This window comes from Excalfactoria chinensis, chromosome 6 (assembly GCF_039878825.1).
Source record: "Excalfactoria chinensis isolate bCotChi1 chromosome 6, bCotChi1.hap2, whole genome shotgun sequence".
Classification (NCBI taxonomy): Eukaryota; Metazoa; Chordata; class Aves; order Galliformes; family Phasianidae; genus Excalfactoria; species Excalfactoria chinensis.
The window spans coordinates 24,268,172-24,280,928 of NC_092830.1; the positions used below are offsets into that span (position 1 = coordinate 24,268,172).

The 12,757-nt window shown below is 33.9% G+C and overlaps 1 protein-coding gene across 1 annotated transcript in view; it reads left to right on the top strand.

Annotated features, from left to right (window-relative positions):
• Nucleotides 1-12,757, top strand: part of DNTT (DNA nucleotidylexotransferase) — a 74,738-nt gene that overhangs the window by 4,436 nt on the left and 57,545 nt on the right. Inside the window, exon 3 of the mRNA XM_072340127.1 lies at nt 5,076-5,204. Coding sequence (XP_072196228.1) covers nt 5,076-5,204 — 129 coding nt within the window. The remainder of the gene's footprint in view (nt 1-5,075; nt 5,205-12,757) is intronic.

A 12,757-nucleotide genomic window follows, 5' to 3' on the forward strand; every position in this document is an offset into this window, starting at 1 on the left:
CACAGCATGACAATATCAAGTTGCCACTGGGCTGTGAAATAGGCCCTGTGCTGTGCCAGGATGGATGCCTTCCACTGTTCTACAAGCACTTGAGCCTCACACCAATGGAGATGTACTGGCAAAGAAGGGTACCTTATGCATCAGAAGAGTTGCAAGTATGATCTAACTCTGAAGTGAAGGGTTATTGCTGATTTTAGAGGATCTAGATTAGGCGCTATGTGAATGTTGACCCTGTTGCAAATAATAATGGGAACACTTGTGAATGCTGGAACCAGAGAAGCATGTACAGTGTATCTTATTGTTAGGCATAGAATGCTTGAATATTAAGCAACAATATCCCCCTGTTTTCTTCTTCATCCTAATGTTTAAAATATGAAATATGATTTATAGGCATCACCTTTCACCAATAAAAAATGTAGTTTCTGAATTATTCTTCAATCAGTTTTAATTGCCATGAAATATTCCCCAGCATCTTCCAATTAAGAGTTACTGTTTAATAACATTTTAAAAATAAATAATACATGAGATGGAACTGTTGCACTCAGATGCAACGTAATTCCATAAGACAGAGTATATGTTTATTTTTTGCAATCCTTCCAATTAAGTATTCTTGCAGTATGTTTGCAGTATTTCCTGTGAATCTGCTGAAGGGAGAATATACTCAGGTAATTACCACAGAGCAGGAAAAAACACACAAAAACAAATCTATGTAATCTCACAGAATAAGTTCGTAAAAATACAAATACTGGGAATGAAAAGACAAGAAACAAATCCTAAATGTGAATGGAATGTTGTGTTTTTTGTTGAAAGTTTTACATCAGGACTTAAAAGTAATCTAAAACACCTTCTTAAATACCTATAGATTTGGATTTCTCAGGAAATATCGTTATCCCTTTTTGAATATCCTTTTCCCTTTGTCTCTCTCCAGAATGTCTCAAATTATCCCAAAGCTGCTGCTTCTTCTTCTTTGTCCTTTATTTTTATTTTTATTTTATTTAAATAAATGAGATAGGTTTTCTTTTATAGAAAAATGTCCTTTTGGAATACTACTAGAGAAGACCATTGTTATACTTTAACTCTGGCTCTGCAACTGTAAGCTTTTATTTTTATTAAAATATTAAGATTAAATATTGGTAAATATGTGGTTCAATAAGCAAGTTAACAGCTATAATGTGAACTTTAAAACAAGTCTTAATTATATAGTAGCTGTCAAGTAATAAACAATTTTGTAAAGCAATCAAGGAAGGAATAGAAAAGATTCTAGAATTTCAGCAAACTTTAAATAATTTTTAACACAATGATTTTATTTTTCTGCTTCAAGATGGAAGGACTGAAGTAAATTTTAATTTTCTTTTTAATACCAGGCTAAGCTTATTCATAATTTAACTTAACTGGATTTTCACTGAAGACAAATCTGGTCCATTTTGTCAGTTTAGTACAACGTGAAATGAAAGTAAATTAACAAACCTTTAATTCAAGTTGTCTTGAAGGTTTAGAAGTAAAAGAAATGAATTGCAGTTAGTGAATGTGTTGGATGAAGTTTCATTACAGGTAGGTTGGAGGCAAAAATTTCCATTAATATCAATAGCAATGAGATTTTATCAGATCTTGTAGTAGAGTACTTGGAAGGTATTTTTTTTCTTCAAGACACTAATTTTAATGCACTGTGGAGAAGACATGTCCTTCTCCATGCAAAGCAAGGGGAATGAAGTCAGTGTTACAGACCATTAACTAATATATTAATTATAATTGTCATTATAGTACACCTTTCTCTGATTGTGAATAGTGCTCTGGTGTTTAAATGGTTCATATAGTATAAAAGGCTGGGTGACCAAATGTAGGCTGGTCTGAATCTTTGGTGGTTCATTCGGTAACAGTTGACTTTTATAGTCAATAGCCACCACTTAATTTTTCAGGCCCCATGTTGTGGTATCTGACCATCTTCTTCAAAGGGAAATAAAAATATTTCTCTACTTGAGAAATGTCTTTGTCCCACTGAGCAAAAAGTGCTTTTTTTTTTTTTTTTTTTTTTTTTTTTTAATCTTCAGTGTAAAATCCAGCAGGTGGGTATTCTGGTCAATAACCTGAAAGGAAACAAAGGCTTTGTGAGGTCATTCCAGTATTAGAAGGTAGTGCGGCTTCCTAGGTTATAGAAAAGGAAGAGGTAGAGGGGAAGCTTTCAGACTGATTTAAAAACAAAACAAAACAAAAAAACCCACAAAACCCAGTGATGGGCACCCACACCAGCCTTGGGGGCTGTTCTGTGCTAAACTCTCCTTGCCTTTTCCTCACTCAGAACCCCAAAAATTTGTTCTTTTCTCTTCAGCTTCCCCTCTCCCCCCCCCCCCCCCCCCCCCCCTTTCATTTCATTTGGAAGGCAAACAGATTTATTTCCTTTAACAAAGGATCTCCCTACCTATTAGGAAAAGGTACCATGTATTTTGATCCCCTGCTGCATCATGTGTCAGGCTATTCACATTTAACATTTTCCTGTGTGTCTCACTCTATCGCCCTGTGAAAGAGAAGAAGCTGTAACTAATGGAAGAAATCCTTCATACTGACAAGTTTGGGTTTCCAGAAAATAAAAAGAAACTTATCAACTAGCTGCCTTCTCTTCATAAAATGTTGGATATCAGCAGACTTTATTATTTGATCAATGCTGTGTGGACTTCACAAAGCTGCTGGCTCTTGAATAATGTGGCCTGATGCAGCCTGTAGTATATGCATGACTTATTCACTGCTGCTGCATTTTCCCTCGTTATTTCTGTTATATTTCAATTGCTATTTGGTTGGTTTGTTTGTTTTTAAATTTTGTTGACAAAGAGTAAAGTAATCCCCTATAAGATTAATTTTGCACCTATGCCTGTCTGCTGTAAAAAATTAATGCTGACTTTCTTGCCTCTGCCATGCGGGAAATGTCACTGTTCAGGAATGGCAGTGGTGTCCACAGTTATAGCAGCCCAGACATGGGGTGTAAACAATGACTACATCTAGCAAGAAATCTGCCTACCTGTTTGGATTTTTTTTTCAGTGTCTGTCCCTTTGTAATTTACCATAAATATCTCTTTGACATACTGAAGATATTTGAAAAAATATAAAAATGATTTTTTTAAGCTTGTATTTTTCTCATCCATACTACCAATTATTTTGAGGTAATGTGGGTTTCCAAGATTGCTTCTACTAGGCTATAGTTTCCCCTGGACTAAATTTTAGGGTTGTCCTATAATCTGTACAAATTGTATTCTCCCATCTGTTCTTCCCACCAATAAGCAATATACATCCTAGTTTGCTGGTGATAGGAGATCATCTCTGTGGTCCTCATCCAGGCATCATAATATTTCTTACAAATCAAACTATAGTAATTACAGTTTGCTAAACCTTTTTTATGTTGGTTTCTAGCTTGAGTATCTCATATAATCAAGAATCATAATGACTGCTAAGTAGGAAAAATGCTTGGATATCTTTGCTAGGGCAGGTGCAAGATGTTCGTGCTTAAATACATAGTTACTGCATTAATTTGTCAATCCTCAATTCATATTAGCCAGGTAATGTTACATGTAGGCCTATTGTTCTTAGCTAGTGTGTCTAGGTCTTAATGAAAATAATAGCTTATTATATTTTCAATTCAGTAAAATGCTGTTCAGTCTTTTCATTTGGTGCTGTCATTTCAAGCAGTAATCAGTCGTAGTTTACATGACTTAAAATCAATTGTGAAGTATAATTCATGAAGGTGTGCAGGAGTAGATGAGTAGTCTTGTTGATTCTGACTGAAACCCATCTTGGTCTTACACACAAAATAACTTCCTTTCAGTGTTTACTATGAAAACTGCCATATAATTCAGTACTCCTTCAACTGTGCAAGCATGTGCCTTTTGTGTGTGTGAATACTATTATTTCAGTGCTCTGAATCAAATACAAAGGCAATTTAGCGTGAAATTATATGTTCTGTGTGTATAGCGCACATGCACATATTTAAAGGTTTGCCTAGCATAGATGTTATCCTTATGCCTGCATTTCTTTTGATAAAGGGAAGAAAGGGGCCATCATTCAATTGTTGGGGTGAAAATTTTCTCAGTGTATCTGTGTGAATTTTTTTTTTTTTCATTGAACCATTTCCCTGTGGTTTTTGGATAATACAATACAATATATTTCTGACAGATCTGCCAAATCTTTTTAGACAAAATGACAAATAGCAAGAAACCCATAGAAGTCCTAAGAACACTTTGGGAGTTTTCAAAATATTTGAGATTTCAGTACTTCTTATGAAAGCAAAGGAATTGAAATACTGGTCACATAAAGCATCAGAAAAGCTGCTGCCAGGTTGTCTTTTTCCAGTTGCACACAGATCAGGATGCTTGCACACTGAGGACTCTCTTTTGCCAATGGGGATGTGACTCTGCATATCCTAACTTTCAGCAGAATTCCCTTTGCATCTTCCTACAGAGTCTCCTGAGGTGACTCGCCCACAGACTTTTTGTTGACCCTGGTCCATTTTGCATGACACAAAATTAAGGCAAAAGAGAATGAACACGTTGGCCTGGCAGTTAAAAACCCTCCCATATAAAATTTCACACCTGGCACCTTTTCTTTGCTCAGATGGACACCTGAAAATAATGTCCGAGTTGGGTCAGTATGTCTTTTTCCAACCACTGAATATAGATATAGATCAAAAAGTCAACTATCTACATTTTTTTCCTTCTCTGAGTAACATTCCTGATTTTCTCTCAAATAATCTAGTTTTTTTTTTCTCAAAAAATACCTCTTTTCTTACAACGTTATCTACTTCTCAACTTTTGTAGTTTTTCAGTTTTACTGCAATGAATGGCAGTGCCATTGAAAACTCTCTGCAAGACCACAGAAAATGAAAAATTCAGGTAATCAACAGACAAACTTTTAATGTCTGTGGAGCAGACACTGATACTAAATATTTTTCCTAGGAAGATGGTAAGAGCATTATTATTCTCTAGCTGCATTAAAAGCTATATATTTCAGGCTCAGTTAATGTGGTGTTAGTTTTTTTTTTTTTTTTTTTTTTTTTTTTGGCATTTTAAGCTATTTGACTATTTTCTTAATAGGAACAAGAAGGGCAGTATCCTAGTCTGAAAACACCTGAATCTGAAGTGTCATCATTTACAGCAAGCAAAGTATCCCAGTACTCGTGTCAAAGGAAGACAACATTAAATAACTGCAACAAGAAATTCACAGTAAGTCATGTTTCTTCCATGAAAGAAAAAAAAAACATTAAGTAAAATAATTAATACATCCCTGCTATCTATGATACCCTCATCAAATTCATGAGTTATAAAATATGATTGTAGCAATAAAAGAAGTTATAAATCTGCCATATTTAGATTAAAATTGAATGCTAGCTTGATTTCATTCTTTGGGAGTTTTTGAAAATATTGTGGATCTTTAAATATACAAATGGCTTGTAAGTGCATATATATATATTTTAAAACAAATGATAGAATGATGTTCTGAAAATATCATGTTATTTGATAAGATGGAAGTGGTGATAAGCAAATATTGCTTTTGGTCAATTCACAGTACTTCATAACTTCTTTGTTCTCTTCTCTTTTACCTAAATATTCAGTAATTTTAAGTGTATGCTTCAGATTTCCACAGTTACTTAGTTATGAAAACAGACCGGTATAATTACTTTTACGTGAAAGAAAATAAATACCTTGTTCATTTAAATGGAAATTTAAAAACTGCTATATATCTTATTTAATGTTCTTACCATTACACTGTTCAGTAGGCACGAAGAATCTGGGTCGTGTGGTCTAAATTCCTCGTAAGTTATTGTGTGTAATGGCTCCTCTTGTCTGTCTCTAAACAGTTGGTGACGACTAGTCAGTAGGAAACATTTTTCACAGAGTCTTTAGTGTAATTTAGTCTGAATAGATCTGGCACATGCTTCAACAGTAATACAAAACTCCTCTCAACCTCCCTTAGTTTTATTATTTGTTTAGTTATTGTTTATAACTGTCATGCTAGAATTTATATATATATATTTTGTGACTATGTGTACATACAAATCATACAAATTAGTAATATTTATAAGATTTGGATAAAAAGAATAGCACCACGTAACAGTTATTTGAGAATAAATAACATTTATGATGCAAATACTGAAGAGCCCAGGGAATTTGGAACTAACGCTAAATCTAGGAATGATTCCAAATTGTCTTGATCTGGAATGCACAGTTCAAATTTGACCTGAATTTTACATTCTAGCATTTCTTTGAAGTAATAATCAAGTATACCAGTTATATAATAGCACTTATAGCACACAAGTAAACTAAGCTGTTTCATCAAAATTTTTCCTTTTTTAGAAACTTGATCAGAATTTGATCATACTTTGATTATGATCTTGGACTATAAACCCTACTGGGGTCCCCTCCAACTTCTATGATTCCAACATTACCAAAACTGCTGCCATTGGTTAGTGTGTTTTGCCTCCTGCTTGAAAAGACAAAGTTGTGTATTATTGTTATTGTTTAACGTTCTGAAAGTAGTCATTCCTAATTCTAATTACAAAAATTAGGTTCATGCCTCTGTAGCAGAAGATGTAATATGGCCTAAAGGTTCTGTAAAACATGGCAATCATGAAGAGTGCCTTATTTCTACGCTTGCTTAAAATGGTGGAATGCAGTAGTCCTTCTGAAAGTGAATGGCTTTTTGTTGAAGTTTCTGTAGTGGGACATTGTCATTTCATTCAGAAGATGAAAAATGTAATTGTGATGAATAATAACCATGTACAATGGCCACTCCTATAAGATATGAAGGTGAAGTGATATTTACTTCTTTAAGATATTGGTCACAAAAGGATCTGGAAAATGACATTCATTTTATGAGGATACATTTAAAAATTAAGAGATTGGGTTCTAAAAGGAAATTTACTTGCAAGTTTTTACATTGCTTTTTTCAGTTTCCCAATATTGAGTACTATAACTCTGGTGAGTTATAGGGCTTATCTTTACATTGTTGAATTCCTGAATGTAGTCCAAGATTCAGTTCAAACTGAACAATTTCTGTTACACTTGTGTTTCAATAGAGAGGCAGTCCCAAAATTACTTCCAGGTTTATAATTTCAGCAACTTTAATGTCAGATTATAACTTGTATTTGATGAATAAATTTAGCTGAATACATTATCCCTTTAATTCCGTTCAATAACTAATAAGCTGAGACTTCCTTCAGATATCCAAGATATCAAACATTTCTGAATCTGAGTGGAAATTAGGTTTTGCAGTGACAAAGATGGCAGTTTTTCAATCTTATACTTTGAGATAAACTGTTCTGAGTTCATGCAGTATTTTATTTCTGGAAGTGGCTCTGGACAAGTTGATAATGTCTGAATACCTGTCTAGCATCTGTATCTTGAGAGTCATAGCGCAACTCGTTAGGACTGTTGTTCTTTTTCTTCACCACCAAAGCTTGCAATGGCAGCTGAAGTCCTAGGTGTTTATGGACTGCAGCAGTCTGCCCATTCCCTAGAGACTTGCCAGTTTGTCTGCATAATGTCACAGGATTTTGGCTTCCATTTTTTTCCTGTTATTTTGTGGATTTTGTATTAAACCTGTGATTCATATTCTTGAGTAAAATTGTTCCAAAAGATTTTTCAGTGGAAGCTCTCAGCAAATGCACTGAAGCGTTGGTATAATTCACTTGTATATGCTGTGGGCAGCCAACCATTAAATGACAGATTTTTCTTGGCTCAGTGCTGTACATCCTGAAAATTAGATCCAATCAGTCTTGAATTATGTTTTGATGATAGTATTTTGTTATAACAACTTCATATTGTGAGACAGAATTGAGAGAGAGAGTTCAATTTTCTTAGAGATTTTCTGTTTTCTTCTGTTAGCTGGAAAATTCTGGGTTTTGATATTGCCTAGTAGAGGGGCACAAAGGTATTATTTGCTTATGCATTATTGGGTGAACTCACTGATTTTTCTTTTTCTGGACTTTGTCCTGGTGCTCTCTATCAAGTTGTTTTGAATGAGCGACAGTTAAGTTTGAGAACGACTAGTATTTATTTTGACGTCTTTTTAAGGGCAAGAGAACAGTCACTAATATAGCAGTGACATGTATACAGAGGGGCACTGAATTTCTTGGGAGAAACATGCTGGAGACTAATTCTGGAGATAAAACTGCCATTAGTGATAAGTTTTTATTGGAAGTAAATACTATATATATTTCAGAATAAAATATCATTTATGAAAATCAAATGACAGTGAGATTTGATGAGAAACGAGGACAAAGACATGATTTAGTACACGTTAATTTTCAATGTTCAGCTGTTTCATGTTTCATTATAGTGTAAGAGCCAGGGAAGAACATACAGAATGTTGCAGCAAATCAATTTTATGTCATGGAAGGAGCTACAGAGTGGTTGGCAAAAAATGGTGCAGGTTTTCATGACTATGCTCTGCTTGAAGCAAATCCCAACCCAAATTATTTTTAAATCCCATTGTTTGTATAAAAAGTAGATCAAATATGTCAAATTACATGTGAAGGACTAGAATGTGGCACTGTGTGGCAGCTTATGGAAAGCAAACTCCCTCTAATTTGTGAGTCTCATGCATTTTTTTGTCACTGTGCCACACATACTATGGCCTCATGATCTGCAGCTTGGAACATATTGCCATGGCGTTACTGATCCGCATGATTCAGGGGTGCACCTGAGTATGTAGCTTGGACTGTAGCTGTTCAGATGAATAAACATGTAAAACAAAAGTGCAAATAATTTCACCCAGAGTTTGTACCATAGCATGTTTATTTTAGGTTTGCCTTAAACATTAATGCTGTTCTCTGGTAATATTATTATAACATTCTTCTCTGCTTCTTTTGTAAATAGCTAGCCATTCTTCTCCTGTCCTGCTGAAAATATACACTTGGTGGCTGTGCTGTATTTTCTCCTGGTAAAATAAATGAAGTCATTCTGCTTCACCCAAGGGGGTTTGTTGGATTTGAAAATTAATACCAGGAAGCAACAAAATTCATAAAGAAATTCTTCTGTGAAGAAAATGCAATCAAATTCTTACAGAAGAAACTAATTAAGCCAAAGGCAAATGGTTCTGTGATTCTGAGGCTTATTGCTAATGCTTCCGAGTGTTACTCTGCATAGGCTGTTACTCATTGTAATGAGAATGTAAATATTTAGCATGGAAAAGATGCTTGGCTTTCTTTCCATTTTGCTAGAGAAAAAAGTTATCTGTATTTTATTTTCTCTTCTTTTTGTACCTAAAAAAGTATATACCAGTAAATCAAGCACTTGCTATTATTCCATTTTAAGTCAAACCTCAGGAGAGTCTAATGAACTTGAGATATCTGTAGGTAGAAAACCAACTAACTGAATACACACTAAATAACACATACTGACTTACTGACATAGCTAACTTCAATGAAGTAATATCATGAACGTTATAATGCACATAATGGTTTTTCTGTTATTCTGTGTTTCTCATTTCCTTTGTTTATCCAGTTGATGTATAGAATGACATGGTAAAATCTTCGGACTTGAGCAAGTATTGAGCTTTTCTATTCAATTCAGAAAAATCAGAAGAATTCAGATTGAAAGAAAATGTATTGTTTAATTTATATTTATCTTCCCTCTGATATTTTTCAATTTAGTAATGGAAATGTCTCTTTTTACAAAGATTTTAGACGGGTTCTTAAAAAATTTTGCAAGTAGCAATGGAACTGATCTGGAAGTCTTAACATTAGAAGAAGGATATTATGAAGCATAACCTGGAACTATTAAATGTTTTACTTTCCTGAAATGTGAGTGGTCTCGTGCACTCTGATATTCATACTGAAAATGCTTCTGGAGACAGAAAACAGCAACACACTAAAAGTTGTTTGTTTTTTTTTGTTTGTTGTTGGTTTTTTTTTGTTTGTTTGTTTTGTTCTTTTAGAATCATTCTAATCTATTAGTTGGCAACATTGTTCTGTATTCTGATTTCACTGTAATTTCTAGCTTTTATAATCTAATATTTTTTGGTGCCTATTTACTTGTGCCAGTTTCTTACTCATGTTATGGAATTTTTAATATTTAAGAATTAAGTAATAAATAAGCTTCAAAATTTCAACACATCCAGCCTCTTTTAATGTAATTCATCAAGATCTTTTTGTACTTTTGCATCTGACCAGTATTTATCTGGAAGCCCATTCTGTCCCAAAATATTTCCATAGCCAAAGTCTCATTCACACATGCTTCAGCTGCAGGCACAGATGGATTTTTGATAAATAGCTTTCAAAATAATAAAAAACTGAAAGGTAGCTTAGCTATCTTTCACATTTAATTAAAGAAATCTCTACAGAATACTGCAGAGCTTATGAAAATTCTCCACATTAGAAGTCTTGGAAATTTATTTTCCTTTTTAAACTAGTATTTGTTAATCTGAGTATGCAACTAACTGATCAAGAAGCTGACAAGGTGCTTTCTGTTTAAAGTACTGAAGCTTAGAATAACATTAGGGGTAAATGGCATTCTTTTTTATATCACCACAGATAGACTTAATGAGTTATATATTGAGTTATATATATAAAATATATATTATACATGAGTTAAATAATATATCCTTGAGATCCCTTCCAACCTGTGCCATTCTGCGATATTGCAAGCTTTGTCTCAGTTTATGTAAGAATTGCATGTGGTTTCCCCGCCAGGAATATTATGCAGTGTGTATTAAAGCACTGAATTGGCTGTAACTCCACTTGGAGATCAGTTACTTGTATTTTATATATATTTTTTTTAAAGCAGAAAGATTTTATCAAAAAGAATCTCAAAAGCAGTTTTATGTAAAAAGGCAGATTTGTAATTAATTGCAGTACTTTCAGTGTTTTGTACAGGGAATAATGCATATTCAGTACTATTTAATTGCTGATTTAAAATAGCCTAATGAGCTTTGCGAAGGCATGAAAACATTCAATAATGAAAACTAGAATAATAAAAATGCTTTGATTATGTTTTCACACTGACTGACTGTCAACAGTCTTTGAGTAAAATGCTACATGTGGATGCACTTTTCAATAACAGTTTATTTACAGAAAAACTGTCCACACACCAGTAGAAAAGGCCTAGTACTTCTATAAAATAGTGTTGCTAGTATATGCAGACAAATTTATCATTATGGCTGATTCTTTTGTGTAGAATATGTTTGTTTAAATGCCCACTCTTTTAGTACTACTACTGGGAGTGCGAAGACACTTCCATAGACTTTTCAGGTTTCCTAATCTAGAAGATGACTTTCCTAGTCTGTTATTACTGCATCCTGCTGAACAAGTACTTACAAGAGTTGTTTTCTGTTTGTGTGTTTATATAGATTATTTTAAAAGGAGGTGGCTACTATAACTTTTTGGATCTATCCCTGGTTGATGATAGTGTCAACCTATACTGAGATACTTGTTTCAAGTCACTCCTTTCTTCAGTGTTCATGTGCTTTTGAGCATGCATTGTCAAGAGAGAACAGGAAGAAAAACAACCAATTTTGTGAGTGGAAATGTAAACCTTACTTGAAGAAAAGTAGTGACTTTAGTGTTAGGAGTACTAGTGTCTACAAATATATTTTCCAAAATGGTAGGAAAGATTCTTTAAAACTGGTAAAGATTAAAAAGATTAAGATCTTGAAAGAAGACCCAAACAAAATAAACACAACAGCACAGGAAACACTGCATGCCTTTGATTCTGCACTGCAGAGGGATAGCCAAAGAGACTCCCTCATTTTGCATCTTACTAAACAGCTCTCTTTCCCAAGATGTCTGTCATGAATTGTTACGAAAATTGAATTGTACTGCACTTATTAAGCTGCTAAATAAGAATGCAGGTAAATGGAGGATTCCTTAGGTGAGATGGACAACTGATGAACAATCTTTAGAGATTCTTGACTACTTAATTCTTTAATCACAAAGTCTGAATTGTTTCTTTAACAATCTTTATTATTGAGAGTTCACTCAGAAAACAGAACCCTGTTGAAGGGAAGTCTTCATTAGAACCAACCAGCTGAACAGAACTGCACGTAAGAGCTCTCCTTAGAAGATAAATAGGTTTGTCTGGAATATTCTATAGGAGAAAAGATTAAAAGGTCTATTTCAACAGGGGAGCCTGAGAACCGATCAGCTTATTCATTAATGTTCTATTAATAGCTATCACATGAATTAGTTGATAAATTGGATACAAAAGTACCATTGGTTGACTGTGTACTAACTGGGAATACAAAAAGATCCAGAGAACAATAAAAATAAATTACCCATAAAGGGAATGCAAACTTTTAGTAAAATACCTGCTTCAGTATTTTCATAGCATTTTCTACAGATGTGAAGAGAAAAATGCAGAGTGCTTTATCATGGTAGCATGGAAAAAAAATAAATAAATAAAAAGAGGAAAGCACTGTGGATTCTAGGGTCAAGTAGATGCATTTTCTTCAAAGCGAAGACTTTCTTTTACTTTGAGACCATACTATTAATAGTCTGAAAAACATTATGTGTCAGATGATCTGTTTTTCTAGAACTCACAAAACTGAATTAAAAATAACAAGTAAACAATCTACACTCACTGTGAAAAGCATATTCAATTTTAATAAGTTTTCTGTTTTTATGATCTAAGAGATAGTAGCTCAAGTGTGGTGGTGGTGTATAGATCAGGCTGCATTCTTTTGATGGTGTGAAATCCTATTCTCAACCCTGTGGATGTAATGAATCGCTTCACTGTGTTTGCCATCATGGCAGTGTGTGGGGTTGGAACTGACTCCAATT